Raw genomic sequence first — 25,601 nt, 5'->3', positions numbered from 1 at the left:
TTGTTGGCTTCCCTGCGGCACAGACCTGGAGCCTACTAGGGCGGCTCGAAGGGAAGGTTGGGCGGTTAATGAAGGCCTGAGACTGTTCTTTCAAGATGGAACCCACGGTGCCTTGTGTTTTCCCAGGGAAGCTGCGGAGGGTGGGTATTGCCAGAAGTGAGATTGGAAGACAAATCAGCCGCCTGTGTTAGAGTTGAATGTTGTGTAGGACACCAGGTGCTCAGATTGTGAGCTCTCCTCCCCTCAGGATCTGCTCTGGGTCAGAGAGCCTTAGGAGGCGGATTTTGTTTCTAAATGGAAAGTGCCACGCAGTCGAGGGGTGCCCTCCCCCCCCTCTGACGATTCGGCGCGGATGACCTGAGCCTGACGTCTTGGGTTTTGGTCCCAGAGGCTTGGAGCAGTGTCTCTAATGGTCTGAGGGAGCCCTGGGGCCTTTATCCTTTTCCTCACCCTCTTCTCCCTCTTCTTGGCTCCCCGGCTTAGCAGCACCAGACTGTGGTCTAGGTTCTGTACTTCCCTCACCACATTCTCTGCTGACCCTCCAGCCACAGCTGGGCCGGGCACCCACCTGCAGGCAGCCCTCCAGCCTGCATCTCCTGCCCCCATCTGGGAAGGTGTCCCTTTGTATTGCAGATGGCCCTTCCTGCCCCTCCCACTCTCTTTAGAGTGCTGGCGTCAGTAGGGGATCAGAGTCTGGAGTCAGTCATTCTGATTGACCTTTTCTAAGCTTTTCCTTTCTTGTGGCGACACCAGAAATTCCCTTCGTCCCAGTGTCCCTGGCAGCTGCTCTGTAGTGGTGGCTGTGGTCGGCCAGTGAGGCCGTAACAAGATATGTTTAGTATTAAGAGCACATGTTTACACAAGAAGACAGACCTGGCAGGGCCGAGGTCTCCGGTTAGTTTGTACATCCCTTCACACAGGATCCCTTGACATTAAACAGCCTGTCGCGGGAGACAGAGGGCCAAAAGCAGGACCCCATTCTGTCCTCGGGCCAGGAAGCAGCTCTCCCCTCTTCTTGGGAATGGGTTCAGACTTGAGCCCTGGGCGGCTCCTTGGGCCGGCGCAACTTGCTGGGTAGAGTCACAGAATGAAACGCCAGCGGCCACTCAGTCCTTCCTGCACAGGTAACGAGAGATGCAGTGAGGTCTCGGGGTGCGGGCACCCGCTTTGCTTCCTGTGCTCGTTCCTGCAGTTGTGGCTCCCCTCCCTCCACCCAGATGAGCTACGCTTGGTCAGCAGGTTTGGACCCTGCCGGAACTTCAGTCTCCCAAGTTGCCGAGAGAGTAGGGGAAGCTTAATTTGGTCTCTGCACTGTAATTTTTTTTTAATGCTTATTTTTTGAGAGAGAGAGAGCGTGCAAGTGGGGGGTGGGGGGGTGGTGGGCAGAGAGAGAGGGAGACAACAGAATCCAAAGCAGCTCCAGGCTCTGAGCTGTCAGCACAGAGCCCGACACGGGGCTGGAACTCGAACCCTGAGCTGAAGTCAGACGCTTAACCGACCGAGCCGCCCAGGGCGCCCATGGTCTCTGCACTTTTAGAACATGCCCTACAGCTGCTGTGCTCATGGTTTCTATTTGCTTGTCTGTTGAGTGGTGGCGGTCTTGATTTGCAGAAGCAGTAGTGGTGAAAAGCTAACTTCAGTTCCCAGGGGATAATGCTGAACATCAGATTCAAAGACATAATTTGGCCAAGTTTGTTGCCCGTGAATCTGTTGGTCCTGTTTGGAAAAAAGCGTTGAGACACCTGGGGTCAGACAAGCCCTGCCTTACCAGTTTCCTACGTTTTTTCCTCCTTTCTTGTGATTGTTCTGGGGTACTGGGCCTCTCTGGTTTTACATTAAGCTGAGAATTCTTGGATTCCCCGTTGGAAATGAAACACCGCCAGGCTGGGTCCCATCTCCTGGTGGCATCCTGAGCCTTTGACCATGGCCCTGAGGTGACAGCCTGTGGTGGGCAGTGCACCCCTCCCCCCACGGTGGCCTCACCCCCTCTAGGAGAGGACGATGGACTCCGGGGACTTCCCGGGAGGGGCTGTGCTCCGCCTGGCCACTGTGATGCTGTGATGCCGATTTGGCTCATCTGGCATCATTCGTACCCAAAGCTAGCTGATGGCAGAATTCTAAACAGCACATGGCCATCCACAGCCTTCACAAGCTTGGAACCTTCAGAGGCCTAGGAAAATGTCCAAAGATCGGAAAAACATGTGTTGGTTTTAGTTTTATTTTTAAGACACTTGTTGCTACGGAAGAGACGGAAACCAGGTTTAGCTGTAAAATTTATCGATGTTCCAAAGCCGAGAGATAAATTGGAAGCTGCCTGCGTCCTGACAGCCCCAGCTGGAAGAATCTAGCCCGTGGGTCTACCAGGTGTTAGGGAGCCTGCACGGGGCACGGGCAGGACGGGCCCGGCGGCAAGCACCACCCAGCACGGTGAGCTCTCTGCAACGTTAGTGGTGTTACCAGTTGGTAGGAGTTGGAGGAAACAGGATCTCGGATGATGAATACCGATGGAATGTTCCCGAGAACCTTTTGTCTGACCTTTTCAATTTCGAACTGTTAAGGGACTGATCTCAGGATCTAAGGTTTGATTTTTAGTTTTGCTTTAAGGCGGGACTGTGACAGCCTCCACGGCCCTATCAGAGCCCGTCCGTCCGTCTGGCGAGCTGCTCTGGGCAGGTGCCAGGACCTGCAGAAAACCCCAAGCAGGCGGGGCTCCGCTTTCCTCCCGGCCGCACCCTCTGCGTGGTGTTGGAGGGGGAGCCCGGCTTCTGTGGTCCCCTTTCTTTCCACCTCCATTAACTGTCACTGTGTGTCCTCATGCTCAGTCTGTGGTTGAAGGACTCCTCACACGTGGGAAAGAGCCACATCTGGCAGGAGGCAGACAGGTAACCGGTCCCCGAAAGCTGGCGGTGGTAGCTCGCTCTGGCTCGTGTGTGGAGTGGAGAGGGTGTGGAGGTCCTCACCTGTAAAAGAGGGACGTCTGTCTCTAATGGAGAGGGACAGCAGGCACAGGGCTTAGTACCCAACAGCCACTTGACAAAGAGGAAGTCCCTTTGCTCCTCTGTGGACGCAGCTGGCATTAGAACACGTGCTTCTCCCTCCAGTGCTGCCTGTGGCCCGTTGGCACCTGTGCCCCTTCGGGGCTCTGACCTGGGGCCTGGCGGGAGGAGCTCCTGCCCAGCTAGGACCCGTTCATAGAAGTCTCTTCTCACTGTAGCCCAACAGCGAGGGGCTCTCTCCTGGGACAGTGTGAACCCCGGGTCCAGGAAGCGGGGCTGCCGTGCAGGGAGTTGGCCGGGGTGGGCTTCCCTCAGCGCACCCCACGGCCTTTCTCTGCCGCCCTCCCTCCAGAGCCGGGCCCTGCTGGGTCTAAACGGTGTCACCAGGACAACCAGCCGAGTCCACGGAGCTGCCTGTCCTGTGTGCTTCCAATTTCCTGGCAGGGAAGACTAATTAGGAAGGGCTGCTCCTCAGCTGTGAAGACTGTTGCTAGCTCTTTCGGTTTTGTTCTGTAAACCTCGTCCTTCCTCAGGCCAGTGCCCGGGGCTCCGTGCAGGTTCGCCGCCTCCACCAGACCTGAACTTCACAGGTGGGCCGCAGGTCTTCAAGGTGGCAGCCCGGAGCCCTTGGGCACCCTGGGAGACCTGGAGGCCCAGCAGTTCCTGGGTGACAGTGGGCAGCTGCAGACTTCTGGAACTTTCTGGAACATAGGGGTTGCTTGTGCAATAGCAGGCTTCACTTCAGCCCAGAGGCCGGGCCGTCCCAGCACTGGTCCAGCACCTGGACCAGGCCGGCCTCTGTGGCCCAAGGCTAGGGAAGGGAAGTCACTCCTAGAGGGGAACAGACATCAGAAGGCCGCCTTGACCTTGTCCTCTCAGGCCAACTTGGGACTTGAGGACTCCTGAGGTCACCCTGTATTCTCTGTCTCGCCATCCAGTATGGGGGGCCCTAATCTCGCGATAGGTGGGGTTCGTTTGTTGGCTGGTTTGAATTGCTAGACTCTTCCTGTAAAAGGCCCAAAAGGAAGAGCCCCTTTTCCTCCTGTTCTGCTCTTAGGCAGCCGTGGTCACCTTCTGCTGTCTCCAGGCTGACCTCCAGGCTTGTTGGGTTCCGGGGCCCACAGCTCTGCCTCCCCTGGCGCCTGCAGGCAGAGGGAGGCTCATCCCTGACGCCCTGCCCCGGCAGCCCTCACCTCTCCAGGCCCAGCTGGTGGAGGCACCTTCGCTCCCCAGCGGGCCAAGGAAGCGTGAGGCGGGAGAGCTTATCAGTCAGCTCGGCTCCACGGGCCTGGTGGCAGAGCTTCTGTTCAAACAGGGCAATTTGCAGAGATGCAAGTCTGGCCCGATCGAGGGCCACACGGGAGCTTGGCAGGTGATGGCTCCCAGGGCAGAGTCGGCAATTGTCACCATCTGCTTCAGCAGGGAGAAGAATGCCCCTCTCTGCCTCTGCAGGAGCCCGGGGGGGGGGGGGGCTGGCGCATAAGCCCTGGCACATGGTCCCAGCTGCCACCCTGTTGCCCAGCTGCGTGCGTGCATGGCGGCCTTGGAACTGGGACCTGGGCGGCTTTCGGTTCTGATCAGCCCTGCTCTGGGCTCCGGCCCCACGAGCCGCGAGTGGCCCACGTCAGTCGGCCTGCGTGCTCCAGGCTGGGGGATGCAAGCAGCTACCGCTTGAAGTCGTAGCTGGCACAGTGCTGGGGGGAGACCTTGGACTAGTCCACCTCAGCTGCTCACGCCACAGAGGAGGACGCAAGCTCCAGGCGAGGGGAGGCCCTGGAGGTAGGACAAGGAGCCAGGTGGAGCTCGGCCGGCCTGGTTCAGAAGGAGATGTGGCAGGGGCCAGGCCTGGGAAGCCTGAAAGTTGGGACACCCTGTCCAGCTTCCAGGTCAGAGCTGTTTGGTAGAATTGTACAGTTGGCCCCTGAGAAAGATGGGTGTGTACTGTGCAGGCCAACTTATTTGGGGCTTTTTTTTTTTTTTTTTTTTTAATAAATGCAGTCCAGGGGCGCCTGGGTGGCTCAGTCGGTTGAGCCTCCGACTTCAGCTCAGGTCACGATCTCACGGTCCGTGAGTTCGAGCCCCGCATCGGGCTCTGGGCTGATGGCTCAGAGCCTGGAGCCTGCTTCCGATTCTGTGTTTCCCTCTCTCTCTGCCCCTCCCCCGTTCATGCTCTGTCTCTCTCTGTCTCAAAAATAAATAAACGTTAAAAAAAATTTTTTTAAAAAGAAAATAAATGCAGTCCAGTACTATAAACAGTTTAGATTTTCTCTTCCTAAAGACTTTCTTAATATTTCTTCTCCAGCTTTCTTCATTGTGAGACTATATAATACACATCACATATAAAATCTGGGCTAATCGACCATTGGTGTTACCAGTAAGAATTCCAGTCAACAGTAGGTTGTTAGTAGTTAAATTTGGGGGGGAGGGTCAAAAGTCATGCAGAGATTTTCAACTTAACGGGGGGCTGGCACCCTGCACCCCCCACATTGTTCAAGGGTCAACTTACTGTGAGCCACAAATGCAAGCCACATCTGTAATTTTAAGTTTTCTGGAAATGCACATTAAAAGCGAAGTGAAAAGCAACCCATAAAACTATTTTTTTTAATGCATTTCATTTAACACAGTGTATCCAAAATATTTTGACTTTAACCAATATAAAAAAAATGAGATATTTTACAGATGGTACAGGTCTCCATGGAGGCTCTGTCCCATCCCGGCCTTCTCAGTGACACTTGGCTTGCTCACATATTTAAAGCCCTACCTATTTTCTTTCTTTGTCCCTTCCCTTTCTCCTGTGCTTTTAGTCTTGGGGGTCAGGATCACTGCCATCTGCCTAGGAACATCTCCGAGATCAGGCTGTTCCTGCCTGCGTGTCAGCCCCTGTCTGGGGAGCTGGGTGCTGATTTGACTCGGCATTAGACAGTCACGCCAGGAATTCACCTCTTGGTTTTCTTGCAGTGAATCAGTCAGCCTTAATCGCTGGGGCGTGTGCAGGCCTCCTGTGGCGCTCGTTTATTTCCAGGAGAGCTTCTGCAGACAGGAGACAAAGCTCCAATGTTCCAAATCTCCGCCTCCTGCCTTCTCCAGCCGGGGTCTGCTTCCCTCTCCCCTGTCCACGGTTAAGGGGCCCTCCCCTGGCCCCAGCTGTTCCCAGGGCTGGAGTCTAGACCTCTTTTCTCCCTGCCCCCTCCCTCCATTGACCGCCACCTCCCAGGAAGAGACTTGGAGCTCTCGGGAAGGCAGCCTTCCTGTCTCGGCTCTCCCAGGGGCTGCCGCCACTTGTCCAATCTCGAAGATAAGGAAGTGAGCTCTCTGGTTGGATATGCGAAGTTGGCATTCAGGGCTGGCTGCTGGACCTTGCAGTCATTTAAACAATGGCCCTTTTCTGAGAACGGTTGATTGCTAGTTGTGGTTAGAAGAAAATTGTCACCCTGCAATAACAGGGAGGGAGGGCTGGGGCGGCGGGGGCCACGTGCCCTCTGGGCCTGGCCTTCCGTCCTTGGCTCCGCTCACCATCACCTTCAACTGGGAACAGGACTTTGCAGACCACTCTGCTCCCCTACTGCTACTTGCTCTGTGAAGGCTCCTTGGTGCCCTCCCCACCCCTGCTGCCCCCCTCAGCCCCTGCCCCTCCAGGATGGGTGACTGCTGTGTCCCCTCTCCAGGACCAAGTTCGGTGGCTTGTCCATGAGATGCTGCCCAAAGGGACTCAAACCTTTTCTGTCCTCCCGGCGCACACGGCCGGTCTCAGCTCTGTCCCTGCCGTCTCCAGTCGGAGGGATCCTTCTTTCTTCTCTGGGTGTTTTCTGCCCTCAGCTGGGCCTGCCGGGAGGTCCCCAGGCCTCCAAACCCAGCACGACTGCCTCCCTCCCTTTTGCTACTGCCCCAGCCCTTCCTCCACCGAAACTGTAATGGTTCCAGGGAGTGGCTCTAGAGCCGCGGAAGGGTTCTTCTCGGCGGGCCAGTGAAATGAGTGGCTGGCAATAGAGGGGGCACCGTGGGAGAAGGCGGCCACCGAGATGGCCTCCCTGGCACTCAGTGTGAGGAAGAGGCCACGAAACTGGTACGGCTGTCCGCCACTCCACCTGTCTCGAGAAAAAGCCACCAGGGACCACTTCTGGGGGACCAGGTGAGGAGAGGTAGTCAGGAAAACCCAGGTCTAGTAGCTTCCCAAGGGGCTCAGCCGGACCCTAGGCTCAACAGCACCTGAAGGCTAATGCTGGGGGTTCTTGGGGGAGGGGCGCCCCAGCCCCTCTGGAGCTGGTCTCGGACTCTTTGGAGGATCCCAGCGATGTTATGTCCTACTGCATCTGGCCCCAGGGCCACGGACAGACAGGATGACACTGAGCCAGCCAGGAAGACCGGGCAGCGGGACTGTGGGGTGTCCTCTGGGGAGCCAACTGGGTGGTGCCCGCTTTTAAAAATGTACCTTGCGCCAGCTGTCTGGGGTGAATGCCCCCTGGCTGCCCCATCATGGTGGTGGAGAGCACAGAGCAGAGGCCAGCCGCCCCCGGCCGGTGGGGTAAGAGCTGTGGGTGGGGGCGTGCCCGATAGCCCGATAGCCAGGTGCCCTGTATTGCCTGGAGGTGTTTATCAACCCCCAGCCTGAGCTGTGAGGCCGGGCTTCTGTCTTTGAGCATGCGCGAGCCTCTGTCTGTCCGCAACCCTGTCCCTCCTGGGCCCGGCTATTTCCCCGCCTGCCTGGATGCGATCTCTGCCGCTTCCCTCTGGGCGTGTGGGTGTAACAAGTCCAAACCTTCTCCGGGAGTCAGGCAGGCTCGGGCGCCCCGCCCTCTGGGCTGTGCCTCTTCCTCCCAAACTGGTTGTGCAGGAGCAGCTGAGTGTGGGCAGTGTGGGTGCATGCGTGGCAGCCCCGGCCGGCGCCCGCTCGCCGCCTCACCTGCGGGGAGGGGCCTCCCAGAAACTGCCTTCTCGGTGCCTGGCCACCCCACCTCGCCAGAGCCCAGCTGAGCAGCCAGCGAGGACACACGCCCGCTGTCTGCCACCCGCCTGCACCGGCCGAGCCCAGCCTGAGCGGCACCTGCCTTTACAACCATGTTCAAGGGTCTGAACAAAGGCTCCCAGGGAAAGGGGTCCCCTAAGGGCTCCCCGGCCAAGGGCTCTCCCAAGGGCTCCCCCAGCAAGCACAGCCGGTAAGTGGGGCCCGGGGCAGCGGGCTGGAGCGGGGTGGTGCCCGGCCCAGGTGCTCCATTTCCACCTGCAAATGGCAGCCCGCCCGCAGCTCAGGACCAGCCCAGTGCTGGCATTTAGTGTCCCGAGGCCAAAGGGCCCCGGGGGTGGACTCTCTCCCTTGCCCAGACAGCTCCAGTCCTAGCAGGAGGCCAGGGACGGCCTGGGGCTCCCACATTCTCCAAGGGGCCTGAGGGCCACGGCTGGGGTGCTCTGCAGGAGACACGATGGATGAGGAGGGCCCCGGGGGGTGCTGGGAGAGTGCCTGGCTCCCTGTCCGTGGCTCTGCCCTCACGGCTCTGCTGGGGCTGGGCTGACCCTTGGAACCTGGGTAGAGGGTGGGCAGAGGGACGGAGGCGGAGAAGGGAGGCTGGGTGCCTGGCGCAGGGAGGCGGGGCTGTTGTGCTGCTGGGTCCAAGCTGTAGCTTTCCTCTCCAGGCTCTCACCTGGGGCCTTGAGTTTTGTTACAGTGTTGGGGTGCGAGGAGAGGGTGCCGCAGGGAAAGGGGAGGGCCGGAAGGCCCGGGACATCCTCAGAGCCTCCCTCTGCGGCCCCAGCTCCCTGCCCGGCCGGGCCTGCCTCTCGACAGCCCCGTGGTCCGCAGACAGACTTGGCTGCTCCCTGTCGTTCTTCCCTCTCACTGGCCGTCAGCCCCCTCTGCAGGGTGGAGGTGGCAGATGGGAGTGGAGATGAAAGGCTCATTACCCTGATAGGGATCAGGGTGATGACACTGAGGCTGGGCTTCTGGGCAGACAGGAAAGACGGCAGTTAGGACTCTCACTGCAGTGACCTGTCCTTTGGGGCTCCTGGGCCCTGCCCAGGGTGGAGTGTGCTCCTCCCGATGGGAGCAGCCCTCCCAGGAGGCCAGGCCTGAAGACAGGTGACCCGGGGCTCAGGCAGGACCCACAGCCCCCTGTCCCCAGCCAGGCTCCCGGGCAGCGCTTTCCTAGCCTGGGGCAGCTGGCGGCTCTGTCTACACAGCTCGGTTGGCTCTGGCTGCAGTCGCCCCACACAGGGCTCATTGTTCCCCTCATGTGCAGTCTAGTCCTTTGACACGTTTATTGAGCACCTACTGTGTGCCAGGACTGTTCTAGGCACTGAGGATGCCACCTTACACAGAACCAACAGGTCCTTAACTTTGTGGTGCCTATATTCTAGTGGAATAAGACCTAGCTGGATGCCGACTACACAGGCTGCGCACTGGCTGCTTCAGATGGATTCATCCTCCTAACAGAAACACTGTGATGTAGATAGTATTGAAGCCCCACTTTACAAACGAGGCACTTCGGGCACAGAGAGTTTAAGCAACTTGCCCAAAGCCACACAGCAGTATAGCTCTGGAAAGTGATCATACCCAGGCTGTTTGGGCCACAGTTCTTTCATTTTTTAAAAACGTTTATTTATTTTGAGAGAGAGCACTCGTGAGCAGGGGAGAGGCAGAGAGAGAGAATCCCAAGCAGGCTCTTTGAGATCCGTGCAGAGCCCAACTCGGGGCTCAATCTCAGGAACTGAACCGTGAGATCATGACCCGAGCCAAAATCAAGAGTTGGATACTAGGGGCGCCTGGGTGGCCCAGTCGGTTAAGCGTCCGACTTTGGCTCGGGTCATGATCTCACGGTTTGTGGGTTCGAGCCCCGCGTCGGGCTCTGTGCTGACAGCTCGGAGCCTGGAGCCTGCTCTGGATTCTGTGTCTCCCTCTTTCTCTGCCCCTACCCCACTCACTCTCTCTCTCTCAAAAATAAACATTAACTTTTTTTTTTTTTTTGAAAGAGTTGGATGCTTAGCCAAATGAGCCACCCAGCTGCCCCTGCCCAGAGTTCTTTCTGGCACCATCCCTCTGTTGGGGCAACCAGGGGTGGGGGTTCATCCTTTGATCCCTAATTCAAGGCCCAGCTCCCTGAAGCCTTCCCCTTCCCCAGGGCCGTGACCTCACAGGGTGCTGTGCTTATGAGGCTTGGACGACTCTACCTTTTACTAGGTTTGCTTGACCCTCTAGGCCGCAGAGCGTGAGCTCAGGCACACAGCAAGTGCCCCGTGCAAAGGACTCTGGGGAGCCAGATCAGGCTTATACTCTGCTCCTCGCTGTGCGACCTAGAGCAAGTCAGGTCCTAATCTAGGCTTAAATCCCCTTAACCTGGGGATGTTGAAGTGTCCGCACAATCTCTATGCCTCCCCCTGCCCCAGTGCTGTGTGGCTCCTCCAGATGGTTATTAGCCTGGGCATAGGCAAAGCCCAGGGTGTGAGGGGGAGACAGGGCCGGGGTGGGAGGAGGTTGGGGTGGGGGACATGCCGCCTCTCCCCTACCCCCAGCCAGCCCACTGCCCCTCCCAAAGCCCAGCCATGCTGTCTCGGGCCTTAGCGGCTGAGGCATGATTCACTCCCAAGTGAGAGGCAGGGAGCTGGGTGGGGTTAGGAACGCACTGCCAGGACGGTGATGTTGGCCTGCTCCCTTGTGCCAGACACACTGGAGACCCCCATTCTCTGAACCCTCATGTGGGGACAGTGCTCTCCGACCTTCAGGACTGGGAATCTCCCAGAACCTCCTGCAGAGAGAGACCAGAGACCCCACGTCTTGGAAGCCGCCCTTCTGGGCAGGGAGCCTGGCTGCAGAGAAGAACAGGGCCGAGGGACACAGGGGACCCCACACAGGTGGACCCCATGCAGGTGGCTCTTTTCCAACCAGGCTGCTCTCTGTCCCCACCCCCACCCCAGGGCTGCCACCCAGGAGCTGGCCCTGCTCATCTCCCGCATGCAGGCCAACGCCGACCAGGTGGAGAGGGACATCCTGGAGACCCAGAAGAAACTGCAGCAGGTAAGGCCGCAGGGGTGAGGGGGCAAGGGAGGCTCCCTGGAGCATCTGGAGTGCAGGCGGTGAAGGTGGGACAGACCACCCTTGGCCTTCTCTGGTCGTTCCCCAAACACAGTGGGAGAGAGGGCTCCGCTCTGCTTCTCTGTTGGCCTTCCAACTTGGGAGGGTCAAAGGGGCTCCCCCAAGTCTCTGCACCTGCCCCACAGATGCCCTGGGCCTGGCCCTCCGCTGGTGTGGGCACTGAGGTCGGCAGATGGGAATGTGAGAATGGGGCTCGGGGCAGGGGTGGTGATGGGCAGCGAGGATGTGGTCCCACGCCCGCAGGACCGAGTGCACGGCGAGCAGGACCAGGCCCTGAAGCACCGGCAGGAGGTGGGCCGCAGCCTGAAGGAGGCCGAGGTGCTGCTGAAGGACCTCTTCCTGGACGTGGACAAGGCCCGGCGGCTCAAGCACCCGCAGGCCGAGGAGATCGAGAAGGAGTGAGTGGGGTGGCTGGCAGCCGGGGCCGGGGCCGGAGAACGGAAGCGTCGGGGCTCCAGGGGAGCCCCAGGCCCAGCCCTGACCTGCCGGCCCCCCTCCTTCGTAGCATCAAGCAGCTGCACGAGCGGGTGACCCAGGCGTGTGCCGAGTACCGCGCCCTGTACGAGAAGATGGTGCTGCTCCCCGCCGTGGGGCCCAGAGTCGACTGGGCACGGGTGCTGGAGCAGAAACAGGTCAGGGTCATCCCCAATGTCAGAGACACCTCAGGGAGCTCAAAATCACAGCTGATCCCCAATGTCGGAGACACCTCAGGGAGCTCAAAATCACAGCTGACCCAACCGGAAATCACAGAGCTCTGTGTCATGGAGAAGGGGCGGGGGGGGGGGGGGGGGGCTGCTGCTGAGTGCTTGCACCTGGGAGGGTCTGGGAAGGGAGAGCTCGCAGGGGACCGTGCGCAGCCAGGGAAGGCTTCCTGCAGGAAGGGGTGTGTGAAGAGGTGGGACGGTTCAGTTAGGTTGGGGTGAAATGGTGAGAGGACATTCCAGAAAGAAGAAAGGGAGGCTCCAGCCTGGGGTGGGGTGGGAAGCGGGGTTTTCTGGGGAGGCAGGCAGAGCCAGGTCATGGGCGTGTCATCCTGAGCATTGGGTGGGGAACCGTGCCTTGATATCACAACACAACGGTGCCTGATGACAATGAAGGGACAGTGGGGAGGGCACGGGTGTCGCAGGTGTCGCAGGGTCCCAGAGCCTAGCCACAGGTGTGTAGGCGGGAGGTACCGAGGCCAGGGCAGGTAAGGAGGCAGGGAGGGGCAGGAAGACATTTTAGCGGCCGAGCTCTGCATTCTGGGGACCAGGAGGCATCGGGGACTGCAGTCGTGGTGACGCTCAGCCAGGGCCACCAGAGGGCAGCATGTCCCCCGGGGTGAGCTGCCTGCCGTTCACCTGGGCGGCTCTGCGGGCCTGTCCACCCTCTGCCCAAACGACCGACTCCGCTCCTCTGCACGGGGACGCGGGGAGGGCATGGGAGGGCTGGCGCCCTGCGGCTGAGCTGAACCCCCAGCTGCTTCTGCAGAAGCAGGTGCGCGAGGGCCGGTACGGGCCCGGCATGGCCCAGCTGGAAGAGCAGATTGCCGAGCACAACATCCTGCAGAAGGAGATCGAGGCCTACGGGCAGCAGCTGCGGAACCTCATCGGGCAGGTGGGGGATGTACATCCCTGCCTGGCCCCTCCCCTCCCCTCCCCTCCCCTCCCCTCCCCTCCCCTTTCTCCCATCCGAGCCTAAGTGGCCTGGCGGGGCCCTCTGGGGCAAGGGATGGAGGTGGGGGGCACAGTGGGCCCAGGACAAAGGGTACAGTCTCCCCTGCATGCCGCCTCTTGCTGAGCCTGCTCTGTCTCCCCCCTTGGTGAAGCAGGACGCGGCTACCATCCGGAGCCAATACCGGGACCTCCTGGTGAGCGGAAGGGCTGGGTGGACAGGGAGAGGGCTGGGCCTGGCCCCCTGCCCCCTTCCCGGGGCCAGCGTTTCCGGGCACAGCCTGACGGCGCCCCTTGCTACCCCCCTTCCCCCGCCACGTCCCGCGGAGCACAGAAGGCGGCCTCGTGGCGCGGGCAGAGCCTGGGCAGCCTGTACACGCACCTGCAGGGCTGCACGCGCCAGCTGAACGCCCTGGCCCAGCAGCAGCAGGACATCCTGCAGCAGGACTGGAGCGACCTCATGGCGGACCCCGAGGGCGTGCGGCGGGAGTACGAGGTCGGCGGCCGCGTGGGGGGCTGGGGGAGGGGGGCACGCGGACATCCCGTCCCGTCCTCCCCCCGTCACTGATGCTCCGGACTCTTTCCCCAGCACTTCAAGGAGCACGAGCTGCTGAGCCAGGAGCAGAGCGTGAACCAGCTAGAGGACGACGGGGAGCGCATGGTGGAGCTGGGGCACCCGGCTGTGGGGCCCATCCAGGTGCGAGGGACGGAGATGCCGCCGTGGTCTCGGGGCCGCCCGCTCCCTCAATCCGGGGGCGCCCCAGGGAGGCTGGGGAGAGGGAGACGCGGCCCAGGGTGGGGCCGGCCGAGCGGGCAGTGGATGGGGGCACAGGGCGCGGCGGGCGCGGTCCGAGGGCTGGGTGTTGCTGTCCCCAGACCCACCAGGAGGCCCTGAAGATGGCGTGGCAGAACTTTCTGAACCTGTGCATCTGCCAGGAGAGCCAGCTGCAGCACGTGGAGACGTATCGCCAGGTGAGCCGGTGCGCGGGGCTGGGCGGGGGCCGGAGGAGACCGGGGCGGGCGGCCGCCGGGGCCCTGGGCGCAGAGGTGCCTGGAGTACGCCACAGGACACGCTCCCACGGAGGGAGACAAGGCACCTCATAAAAACGGCGGAGCTGTGTCATCGTGACTGGGTCCCAGAGGGAAAACGAGGTCACGCAAACACTCACAACAGGGCGAGGTGGCTCCTGGGGGCCGGGGGGTGGGGAAGGGGTTGGTTCTCAAAGGCAAGCTAAATACATTAGTTAAAATCTTACTCTTCTGCATGAATCACACGTGATGTTTCATATACTTTGAGAGGGACATAAGCCAAAGGGGTTTTCCTTCCTTTTTAAAAATGTTTTCCTGCATAACTGCCATACCATTATCACACGGACAAGAATTCCACAGTATCACCCAACTGCAGGATGTTTCTTTTTTTTTTTTTTTTTAAGTTTACTTATTTTGAGAGAGAGAGAGCAAGCATGCATGAGTGGGAGGGGGGCAGAGAGAGAGAGAGAAAGAGAGAATCCCAAGCAGGCTCCGTGATGTGAGTGCAGAGCCCGAAGCGGGGCTCGATCCCACGAACCGTGAGATCATGACCTGAGCCGAAGTCAAGAGTCGGATGCTTAATCGACAGAGGCACCCAGGTGCCCCCAGGTGCCCCCAGGAGTTTCTTTGTAAAGCACACTCCTAGCTTCCACTTGGGGGCACCCACCCCAGGTTCCAGCCAGGACGACAGCAGGTACTGGAGTAAGCAGGAGAGCCCCACTCCATCTGGGCAGGAAGCACAGAAGCCACGGTGTTTCATAACCCTGAAACAAGCCCAGTGAGCCAGAAACGCCCATTTGCAGAACACTCCGGTTAAAAAAGCCGCACGGCCTGGGTAGAAAGGCTGACGGTGCAGGGGCCGGTGCGGGGGCCAGTGCAGGGTTGGTGGGCAGAGCTCTCCCCCTGACTACCCACGACCTCAGTTCCAGGAAGAGGCCGACTCCGTCAGCCAAACCCTGGCAAAGCTGAACTCCAGCCTGGACACCCAGTACAGCCCTGCCCCTGGGGGGCCCCCTGGCGCCCCCACAGAGCTGCTACAACAGCTGGAGGTGAGCGAGCCCCACCAGACCACCTGCACCCCGCTCCAGGGGATGGGGCTGGCCCTTGCGTCTAGGTCTCACCCTTCTCCGGGGACTTATTCCCGTCCTGAGCCCACCCTGGGTGGGGAGGAGAAGGGGGTCTGCTCTAGTAGGAAGGGGCTGGTCTGTTACCAGCAAGCCCTTTCCACCTCTGGGCCTCAGTTTCCTCACCTGCAATGCGACAGAGACCGCCTGGGAGAGATCTGTGCGCCGCCCCCCCCCCCGCCCACCCCAGCCCCTACTCCAGAGGCCTGGGTGATGCTGAGCAGCCCCCCACCCCACCCCACCCCCGCCCCAACCAGCAGACCCCAGGATCCTGGGCCCCTTGGAGGGCCTCCTTTTACTTTCCTGACTTAGAGACCCTGTCTTCATGAAGGCCCCTTGGCTCTCATGGTGGGGGTGGGCAGTACGGGGCAGGCCTCAAGTGCAGCCTGGGACCCCACAGGCAGAGAAGAAGCAGCTGGCTGTCGCTGAGAAGACCGTTGGGGACCTGCAGCGGCGGAGCCATCAGGTGGCCCCTCTGCAGCAGCGCAGGAACCCGCCCCAGCAGCCTCTGCACGTGGACAGCATCTGCGACTGGGACTCAGAAGAAGTACAGGCTCTGCCCGCCCAGCCGCAGCCCTGCCTCCTCCAGTCCCACCATTGCCTCCGCTCCCACCCATCCCCACCCTGCCCCAGCCCTCTGTCCTCCAAGCCCTGCTCTGCCTCTGGCCTGTCCCTGCCCCTACCCCAGCTCGTGTACCCAGCCCCGACTCCATCTTGGCCTCAGTTCCCCCTGCCCCTGAGCCAACACGAGCCCCACCTGCCCTGTCCCCCAGGTGCAGCTGCTGCGGGGTGAGCGGTATGTGTTGATGGACAACACCGACCAGCACACCTGGGTCGTGCAAGGCCCAGGTGGGGAGACCAAACGCGCCCCAGCCGCCTGCTTCTGCATCCCGGCTCCGGACCCTGAAGCCGTGGCCAGGGCCTCCAAGTGGGTCCGCCTGGGGATACTCGGGGGCAGGAGGCAGGCTGTGGGCCCAGACCAGGTCCTGTGGTGTTTGCCCTTCACCTGGAGTAGTGACTCCTGGGGCGGAGTTGGGGGGGGGGGTGCGTTCAGAGAGAGAGGAGAGACGTCCCTCTCTGATCTCCCCCTTGTTCTAGGCTGGCCTCGGAGCTGCAGGCCCTGAAGCAGAAATTGGCCACAGTCCAGAGCCACCTGACGGCCAGCACTACACAGCCCTTACAGACTGGCCAGCAGGGTACTGAGGGCTGGCCAGAGACTTGGGGATTGTTGGGAGAGAAGGAGTAGATTCCTACTTTGGTCGCTGTCGGGGGAGTTGTGATGGGAAGGGGGGGACCCTGGATTAGGGATTTCTGCTGGGGGGTTCCATCTCTTGGGTTGGCAATCCCCGAGGGAGCATGATCCTTCCCCCAGTTAGGCCCTACCCACCTGCCTCCCTCCCTTCCCCACACAGGATGCTATGGGGGCACCAGGGAAGAGCTCCTCAGGCAGATGGACAGAGGGCAGGTAGGCCCTGGACCCTTACAGGAACTCTATGCCCCCAGCTCCCGCTGGCCCAGCCCCAGAAGACCCACAGGCCCAGAAGCTCCTGACACAGATGACCCGACTGGATGGAGACCTAGGGCAAATAGAGAGGCAGGTGCTGGCCTGGGCCCGGGCCCCACTGAGCCGCACGGCACCACTGGAGGACCTGGAGGGCCGCATCCAAAGCCACAAGGTGGGTGGGTGAGCGAGGACAACAGGGATAAGAACAACCCCTCCCCTGGGGGCGCACGAACTAAAGGTGAGGCGAGTGTGCACACAGCCACAGGACCCAAGGCAGAGGCAGGGAGCGGACAGTCCAGGGTTCAAGACAAGCTGACTCCCACTGTGGCTCCTCTGCTGACCAGCTTTGTGATCTTGGCAAATCACTTAACCTCTCTGGGCTCTGATTTCCTCGCCACTGAAAACAGACACAGTGATACCCATGCATCTGGTTGTCCCAGGGATGACGTCAGGCCCAAGGAAGGTTCTAGAAGGGCAGGGCCCAGGGTAAAGGCCCTGGACCCTGCACCTGGGAGGTGTTCCAGCGAGGGTCCCAAGAGCAGCAAGGAAGCCTGGGCTTCCTCCTGGAGGCAGGTGGGAGAGCCTCCCCAGGAGAGGTTGCAGTGTGTAAACTCCATCACAAAAGGACAGTCCTCTGAGCGCTAACAGTGAAAGCAGCCCCTCCCCATGGGGCAGGGAGGAAGGGGGTGGCGGTTTGAGTTATGTCCTTGCCGACCAGTTTCTGTTCAATACAGTGCTGGGGTTTGGTTTCTAAATTTTTGAATCTCGTTGGCCCATGTCCCCATGCAAACAGCTGGTCTCCACTCCACCTTGTACCGGAGGTGTGAGATGCTCAGAGGGCCAGTGGGGACAGGAGGGCTCCAGGGCTAGGACAGGATGCGCGGGAGGTGTTGAAGACTGGGTCTTGACTCTGAGGGGACGTCATGGGGGGACGGCGGAGCGGGCAGGGGGCAGATTGCAGCCTCAACACAGATCCCCCCGCCGCCTGAGGCTCTGGGGCTGACAGGGGGCCGGGACTTTACACCTGAGTCACCAGTTATGACTGCATGGGGACATGGCAGCCCCCAACTGGGTCCTCAAGTCCAGAAGCCACCACGTCTCCCACGTTAGGGGTGCTGGGGGCCCTAGGAAGCACACTTAGGCCTGAAGGTAGACAGTGAGTGGCTGAGGAGGAACAGAATAACCCATGTGGACAGAGCTAGGGCTTTGCCGCCCGACCTGGGCGACCGGGCAGGGAACCGTTTTGTGAACGGCGCAGTGACACCCACAGGGTCGTGCTGCCTCCTCCCATCAGTCTTTCTGCAGATGAAGACACTGGGGCTCAGGGAGGTTGACAGGCCCAAGGTCATCCACAGGGGGATTCTGGGGGCCAGGACTGATCCCTGATCTCTGGCCTCAGCCCAGGCTCATACCCACCATGCTCTGAGGCCTTGTGGGCAGGGTTGGGTGGGCCCTTCTGGAAGGAGACCTCTGACCCTGTCCCGCCCCACCCCGCCCCAGGGCACAGCCCAGCGGCTGCAGAGCCTGGGAGCAGAGAAGGAGGCAGCCCAGCAGGAGTGTGAAGCATTTCTGTCTGGCCAGCCCGTGGGCCCCGTGGCCCTGCACCTGCCTGTGGTCCTCAACAGCGTCAAGAACAAGTACAGTGATGTTCAGGTTCTCTGCAACCTCTACGGGGAGAAGTGAGTGCTCCGGGGACTGGGAAGGGGGACCGCTGGGTGGAGCCATTGGGGTGCGTGTGGCCCTGGGAGCTCCTGACATGGGGCCCCCTTGACACAGAGCAAGAGCTGCCCTGGGTCTGGAGCGGCAGATCCAGGACACGGAGAGGGTCATCCGAGGCTTGGAATCTTCTGTGGCACAGGAGGCCCCTCTCCCTGCCAGCCCAGGCGCGCTGCAGGAGAGGGTCAGCGAGCTGCAGGTGAGGGGCCGGGTGGCCTTGCCGAGCATTTGCAGGCGGTGGGGGGGTGGGCGTGGTGACTCATGGAGCCACGAGGGTGCATGGTGCCATGTCCCCTCCTCCCCAGAGCCTGCGGAGGGAGCTGCTGGAACAGCAGGCCTGCGTGCTGGGGCTGCACCGCGAGCTGAAGGCCACCGAGCATGCGTGCAGCACCCTGCAGAACAGCTTCCGCGAGTTTTGCCAAGATCTGCCTCACCAGCAGCGCCAGGCGAGGGCCCTCACCGACCGCTACCACGCTGTGGGGGACCAGCTGGACCTGCGGTGAGTGGCTGGGCTGTTAGGGCTCGAGGCGCGCCTCCCCCTCCCCCCTCAGTGCATAGCAGTGGCTGCTGCCACCGAGCTGTGTGACCTTGGACTGGTGACTTCACCTCTCTGAGGCTGGGTTTCCTCAACTCTAAAACAGGATAATACCCAGCTTTGCGCAGTGGCAGTATCGTAGCCAATGAGGTTTATCCGAGGCGCGATTATTGCTAATTAAAATGGGATAATAACAGCACCCGTCTCCCAGGGCGAGCCTGCCTACCTCCCTGGCAGAGACTGTCTGGGCCTTCCCTGAATGCCCAGCTCCAGCATAGGCCCAGAATAGGGCCTTCTGACCCGTCCCAGGGAGGAAGGCACCCACCAGTCTCCTCTGTGCACCCCTCACCTGTCCCCAGAGGGTAGCTGTCACCTCCACTCCGGGCCTCCTCCTCCTCCTGCAGGGAGAAGATGTTGCAGGACGCCAGCCTCACCTACCAGCAGTTCAAGAACTGCAGGGACAACCTGAGCTTCTGGCTGGAGCACCTGCCCCACAACCAGGTGCGGCCCAGCGATGGGCCCAGCCAGGTGGCCTACAAGCTGCAGGCGCAGAAGGTGAGGAGCTGGGACCGCAGGCCACCTCCAGCCTCTCTGGGGGCCCTCCCCACGGGGAGAGCCGCCCGCGTGCGTGTGGCCCCCTAGTGGCCAACGTTCTAAGAGACCTCAGAGCTCAGGCCCCTGCTGGGGTCACCCCCACCCTAAACACTCGCTCCGCCTGGCCCACGGAAGCGGCAAGCCCAGCGCCATCTGGTACGAGGTGGGCAGCGAGCTTTACGCTCCTGGGGGTTCCAGCTCCTCCCTCATCCTCGTCCTCCTACTTGCCAGTCCCCTGCTACGCACTGGCAATGAACCAGAGGCGACGGGCACAGCCCGTCTGGTGGGGGAGGCCAGTGCCTTGCAGATCACCTTGCTGGCGAGGGCTCTGGTGGAGAGCCAGAGCCCCGTGGGAGCCCCTGGCAGGACACAGGGGGGTCAGGGCAAGTGGTCTGGAAGACAAGGGCCTGGGGCTGCAGGAGGAATGACAGTGTCTAGGGAGAAAGCAAAGGGGTATAAGGTCGGGCAGGTGGCTTGGGACAGAGATTCTTAGACCTGGCTGGAGATTAGAATCACCCAGGGGGCTTTTAAAACATCCCTGTCCCAGAACCCCACTCCAGACCGATTAAATTGGAATCGCCAGGACCAGAACGTCGGTACTTTTTTTTTGTTGTTTTAAGTTCATTTATTTATTTTGAGGGAGAGAGAGAGCCTGCGTGTGTGCCTGGAAGTAAGAACAGAGAGAGTGAATCTCAAGCAGACAGCACGTGAGCCAGACTCGGGGCTCGATCTCACGAACCGTGAGATCATGCATGACCTGAGCCGAAATCAGGAGTCAGACAATTAACGGGCCGAGCCACCCGGGTGCCCCACATCAGCACTTTTTAAAAAGTTCCCCAAGTGAAGAAAAGGGGCGGCCAAGGTTAGGAACGATTCAGATGGAGCAGTGGTCCTCAGGTCCCTGGACCTGGAGCACCGGCATCATGGAGACAGTTAGGTGTGCAAATTCTCAGGCCCCAACCCAGCTCTGCTCAGTCATGACCTCTGGAGGGGGGCCTTCAATCTCTGTTTCAACAAGCTCTCTAGATGGGTCACAGGGTGAAGGCCCCTGGGCTAGAACGTGACTCTGAGGGGCACTGGGCGGAAGGAAGGGATTCTCCCAAAAAGAGGAAGGAAGAATTCCCGGAAAGGGCAGTTTCCCAGGTGAACTCCTGCCCCTGCGGCCCCTGGAGCGTGCTGGCTGCCTGAGGCCCCGGAGGAGGGCCTGGCTGAATGGTGTTTGCCGACCTCCCTCGACTCCCGCTTTCTCCCTGGCAGAGGCTACAGCAGGAGATCCAGGGCCGAGAGCAGGACAGGGCCATGGCGTCCCGCCTCTCCCAGGACCTGCAGGCAGCCCTCCAGGTAAGCACTTCACTTATCTCCCCTCCCTCTGCCAGTCCTCTGCTCTCCCATCCCCTGTCTCCCCCACTGACCATCGGCCTATTGTCCTTCCCTCCCTGTTCAGGACTACGCGTTGCAGGCAGATACCTACCGCTGCTCCCTGGAGACCACTCAGGCAGGGTCAGCCCCCAAGAGACCCCGAGTAGCTCCCCTGCAGGAGAGCATCCAGGCCCAGGTGCGATGGGACCCGGCGAGGCTCAGCGTCCCTCGGCGCCAGCCCTGCCAGCTCTACCGCTGGAGCTGACCCTGTCCTCCCTCTCCCTCCCTGCTCCCCGTCTCTAGGAGAAGAACTTGACAAAGGCCTACACGGAGGTGGCAGCTGCATGCCAGCAGCAGCTGTGCCAGCTGGAGTTTGCCAGAAGGATGCTCGAGAAGGTACGGGGACAGCGCCCACTCCGTCCCTGTGCGAGGCAGTCTGGGCTGGTCACGGACATGGCAGGCTCGGCGGTCTGAGGGGTACAGCTCTCTACCTTCCTGGCTTCTCTCCCCAGCGGCTCTTCCAGGCTGGTAACCGTCTCAGAGTCAGGCCCTGGAGATGTCATTCAGTGCAGTCACAGCTTAGCCACTGGGCAGTCCGCCAGTGAGGACGGGAGAAAATCCCCACGAAGTCTTTAGCTCAGGACCAGCCGCAAGGGGAAAGAGGCCACCTAAGTCTCCATCCCTGGGAGACAGAAGCCTTCCATGGCTCTTGGTGTCTGGCTGAGGAACTTGCCATCTTTCTCCTACACCGACACCCCCAGAGGAGCGTGGGCCCATACCCGGGAGCCTGGCTGGAAGGGGAGGGGCAGAGGCTTGGAAAGGAGACCCTGTCCTGTTTGCACATTCTGGTGCAAATTCCTCCCGAACACTGCCTTGCATCGTGGGGCTGAGGGGTCCTCTCAAAATCCTGCGTCCGACGTCTGCGACTCCTGCTCCCGGAACCTACCAGAAGCCTCAGGAAGCAGGGAGGGGTCTCTGATCTCAGGGTGCAGTGGGGGTGATAGAAATGGGGCTCATCCCTCCCCCTCCCCCGCAGCCCACCTCCCCTCCAGGACTCTTTCCCTCCTCCTCTCCCTCTGCAGAAGGAGCTCAGTGAGGATATCCAGGTGACCCATGATGCACGGCAGGGGTCTGAGGGCCCAGCCCGAGCAGGGAAGGATTCCGAGGCCCTGAAGTCCCAGCTGGAGGAGGAGAGGAAGCGGGTAGCTCAGGCGCAGCACGAGCTGGAGGAACAGAGGAACCGGCTGCTGCAGCTGAGGACCCAGCGGCCCTTGGAGAGGCTGGAAGAGAAGGAAGTGGTGGAGTTCTACCGGGACCCCCAGCTGGAGAGCGACCTGTCCGGGGCGCAGTCCCAGGTGGAGGATGAGGGCAAGAAGCGGGCCAGCCTGCAGGCGGACCTGGAGGCAGCGGCCCGGCAGGTGGTCCAGCTGGAGAGCAAGAGGAGGGCCATGCAGCCCCACCTGCTGACCAAGGAGGTCACCCAGATCGAGAGGGACCCTGACCTGGACAGCCAGGCGGCCCGGCTCGGCCGCGAGATCCAGCACCTGCGGGGACAGAACGCCACCGTCTCGGTCCGGCTGGAGGAGCTCAAGAAGGAGCTGCTGGCCCTGGAGAAGAAGGAGCCGAACGTGAAGGAGAAGGTCGTGGTGAAAGAGGTGGTCAAGGTGGAGAAGGACCTGGAGATGCTCAAGGCGGCCCAGGCGCTGCGGCTGCAGCTGGAAGAGGACACCGTGCGGAGGAAGGGCGCCGAGGAGGCCGTGGCCAAGCTGCGGGCTCGTCTCGAAGAGCTGGAGCGGGCAATCGGCGCCGTGGAGCCCAAGGTGATCGTGAAGGAGGTGAAGAAGGTGGAGCGGGACCCGGGCCTTCTCGAAGAGGCGGCGAGGCTGAGGAGCCTCCTGGAGGAGACCCGGAGCGAGAACGCGACCCTGGCGCGGGAGCTGGAGGAGCTGCGGGGAAGGCACGGCGCGGCGGAGAAGCGGAAGCCCAAAGTGGAGCTCCAGGAGCGCGTCCACGAGACCTTCCAGGTGGCTCCGGAGACGCAGCAGGAGATGGCGAGGCTCAGGGCCCAGCTGCAGGAGACCGCTGGCGAGAGGAGCCGCGTGGAGCAGGAGGTGGCGGCGCTGCTGCCCGACCTGGCGGCCCTGCGCGCCCAGAAGCCCGCGGTGGAGTACAAGGAGGTGACGCAGGAGGTGGTGAGACACGAGAGGAGCCCTGAGGTGCTGCGGGAAATCGACCACCTGAAGGCGCAGCTCAACGAGCTGGTCAACGGCAGCGGGCGGGCCCAGGAGCAGCTCATCCGCCTGCGGGGGGAGCGCGACGAGTGGAAGCGGGAGCGCTCCAAGGTGGAGACCAAGACGGTGAACAAGGAGGTGGTGCGCCACGAGAAGGACCCCGTCCTGGAGAAGGAGGCCGAGCGGCTGCGCCAGGAGGTGCGAGAAGCCGCGCAGAAGAGGCGGGCGGCCGAGGATGCGGTCTCCGAGCTGCAGAGTAAGTACCTGCTGCTGGAGAGGAGGCGGCCCGAGGAGAAGGTGGTGGTGCAGGAGGTGGTGGTCACCCGGAAGGACCCGAAGCTCCGCGAGGACCACAGCCGGCTGAGCCGGAGCCTGGACGAGGAGGCGGGCCGGCGGCGGCAGCTGGAGCGGGAAGTCCAGCGGCTGCAGGCTGGCGTGCAGGAGAAGGAGGGCCTGCTCGGCTTCCAGGAGGACCGGGGCAAGAAGCTGGCCGCGGAGAGGGAGCTGCGGCGGCTGACCCTGAAGATCCGGGAGCTCGAGGAGCGGCCTCCTGCGCCGCAGGAGAAGATCATCATGGAGGAGGTGGTCAAGCTGGAGAAGGACCCGGACCTGGAGAAGTCCACAGAAGCCCTGCGGCAGGACCTGGACCAGGAGAAAGCCCGGGTGACGGGGCTGCATCGGGAGTGCAAGAACCTGAGGGTCCAGATCGACGTCCTCCAGACAACCAAAGCGCAAGAGAAGACCATCTACAAGGAGGTAATCCGGGTGGAGAAGGACCGGGTGCTGGAGGGTGAGCGGTCCCGGGCGTGGGAGGCGCTCAGCAGGGAGCGCTCGGCCCGGCAGAGCCGGGAGGAGGAGGTGCGGCAGCTGCGGGAGCGCATCGACAAGGCCGAGGCGCTGAGGAAGACGCGGGCCCGGGAGGAGGCCGAGCTGCAGAAGGGCCGGGACCAGGCGGCCCGGGAGCGAAGGCAGCTGCAGCAGGAGCTGCGGGAGCTGGAGAAGCAGAAGCAGCAGACGGTGCTGCGTCTGCAGGAGGAGGCGCAGCTGCTCAGCCGGAGGACGGAGAGCGAGCGGCAGGAGGCCGCCCAGCGGGGCCAGGAGCTCTCGCAGCTCGAGGCGGCCATCCTCCGCGAGAAGGACCGGATCCACGAGAAGGAGAGGACCCTCCGGGACCTCCACGCCAAGGTGAGCAGGGAGGAGCTCAACCAGGAGACCCAGACGCGAGAGACCAACCTTTCCACCAAGATCTGCATCTTGGAACCGGAGACGGGGAAGGACATGTCCCCATACGAGGCCTACAAGAGGGGCATCATCGATCGAGGCCAGTACCTTCAGCTACAGGAGCTCGAGTGTGACTGGGAGGAGGTCACCACCTCGGGCCCCTGTGGGGAGGAGTCCGTGCTCCTGGACCGCAAGAGCGGGAAGCAGTACTCCATCGAGGCCGCCCTGCGCTGTCGGCGCATCTCCAAGGAAGAGTACCATCTCTACAAGGACGGCCGCCTCCCCATCTCCAAGTTCGCTCTGCTCGTGGCGGGGGAGACCAAGCCCTGCTCCTCACTGTCCATCGGCTCTATCATCTCCAAGTCCCCCCTGGCCTCCCCAGCGCCCCAGGGCACCGGTTTCTTCTCTCCCAGCCTCTCTCTCGGACTCGGCGATGACAGCTTCCCCATCGCCGGCATCTACGACACAACCACAGACAACAAATGCACCATCAAGACGGCAGTGGCCAAGAACATGCTGGACCCCATCACCGGGCAGAAGCTGCTGGAGGCCCAGGCGGCCACGGGGGGCATCATAGACCTCCTCAGCCGGGAGCGCTACTCCGTGCACAAGGCTATGGAGCGGGGGCTGATCGAGCACACCTCCACGCAGAGGCTGCTCAACGCCCAGAAGGCCTTCACGGGCATCGAGGATCCCGTCACCAAGAAGAGGCTGTCGGTGGGCGAGGCCGTCCAGAAGGGCTGGATGCCCCGGGAGAGCGTGCTCCCACACCTGCAGGTGCAGCACCTGACTGGGGGGCTCATCGACCCCAAGAGGACCGGCCGCATCCCGGTCCCGCAGGCGGTGCTCTCTGGAATGATCAGCGAGGAGCTGGCCCAGCTTCTGCAGGATGAGTCCGGCTATGAGAAGGATTTGACAGACCCCATCTCCAAGGAGCGGATGAGCTATAAGGAGGCCATGGGGCGCTGCCGGAGAGACCCCCTGAGCGGCCTGCTGCTGCTCCCAGCTGCCCTGGAGGGGTACCGCTGCTACCGTGCCGCCTCCCCGTCAGTACTGCGCTCCCTGCCCCTGCGCCGAGGGGGCCAGGCGGTCCCGGGGAGCGGGTGTGAGGGGGAGGGTGGGACACGCGCACTCCTCGCCCCGGGGAACAGCCTCATCCAAGCGGGTGGGTCCTTCCTCTGATACCTGTGCTATTACTCGGAAGTTTGCGGTGTGGGACCCCTCCCCCAACTTTGGCTGCCCAGCCCATCCCCAGACCCAGCCATCGGCACATCTGTCTCTCCTCCCTCCTCCCTGCCCCGGTGCTTCCAATAAATGAGTTCTCCCCGCGTCTAGTTCACATTTGGGAATGCAGGATGGATTTGTCTGAGCCATAAGCACAAGGGAGCGTTGCTGGGGTCCTTCCCAGGTGGGAAGCAGACCCATCCAGCCAGCCTGGCCAAGGGAATGGATGCTTCCAAGGGCTTTGGCTCCCTGGACTCTGGGAGGGGTGCACCGGCAGGCCCCGGAGAGACCCTGAACAGCCCCTCCCGTCCCCACTGCCTCTGCTCCGGGACTTTG

At 61.7% G+C, this 25,601-nt stretch overlaps 1 protein-coding gene and 1 non-coding gene across 3 annotated transcripts; both read left to right on the top strand.

Annotated features, from left to right (window-relative positions):
- The first annotated feature begins 311 nt into the window (after positions 1-311).
- On the top strand, positions 312-25,380 carry EVPL (envoplakin). 2 transcript variants are annotated; one of them, XM_045044435.1, is made up of 22 exons: positions 312-1,124; positions 10,899-10,998; positions 11,320-11,474; positions 11,582-11,708; positions 12,547-12,672; positions 12,887-12,925; positions 13,063-13,224; positions 13,318-13,425; positions 13,605-13,700; positions 14,681-14,806; positions 15,282-15,428; positions 15,655-15,809; positions 15,980-16,077; positions 16,385-16,557; positions 17,886-18,064; positions 18,162-18,300; positions 18,407-18,600; positions 19,041-19,191; positions 20,488-20,571; positions 20,675-20,785; positions 20,893-20,985; positions 21,672-25,380. In XM_045044435.1, the coding sequence occupies exons 2-22, from the start codon at positions 10,936-10,938 to the stop codon at positions 25,221-25,223; spliced, it is 6,078 nt and encodes a 2,025-aa protein (XP_044900370.1). In that variant the 5' UTR covers positions 312-1,124; positions 10,899-10,935; the 3' UTR covers positions 25,224-25,380. The 2 variants fall into 2 exon arrangements, with proteins under 2 accessions (XP_044900370.1, XP_023099782.2); XM_023244014.2 differs by lacking the exon at positions 312-1,124 and adding an exon at positions 7,710-8,149.
- Positions 18,753-18,897, top strand: LOC111557953. The gene has a single exon (XR_002738354.1). It is a non-coding gene; the product is annotated as a U4 spliceosomal RNA (small nuclear RNA).
- Positions 25,381-25,601: the final 221 nt, after the last annotated feature.

Source organism: Felis catus, chromosome E1 (assembly GCF_018350175.1).
Source record: "Felis catus isolate Fca126 chromosome E1, F.catus_Fca126_mat1.0, whole genome shotgun sequence".
Lineage (NCBI taxonomy): Eukaryota > Metazoa > Chordata > Mammalia > Carnivora > Felidae > Felis > Felis catus.
Note: the sequence above shows the minus strand (reverse complement) of the source record. Positions and strands in the feature narration are given on the sequence as shown.

What these genes read in the sequence shown, in the direction of transcription:
- EVPL (XM_023244014.2), top strand. Translation starts at nt 8,052, where the DNA reads ATGTTCAAGGGTCTGAACAAAGGCTCCCAGGGAAAGGGGTCCCCTAAG. An exon ending in TCCCCCAGCAAGCACAGCCG is followed by an intron (nt 8,150 to 10,898) that starts GTAAGTGGGGCC and finishes CCCCCACCCCAG; the next exon opens with GGCTGCCACCCAGGAGCTGG. An exon ending in ACCTGCAGGCAGCCCTCCAG is followed by an intron (nt 20,572 to 20,674) that starts GTAAGCACTTCA and finishes CTCCCTGTTCAG; the next exon opens with GACTACGCGTTGCAGGCAGA.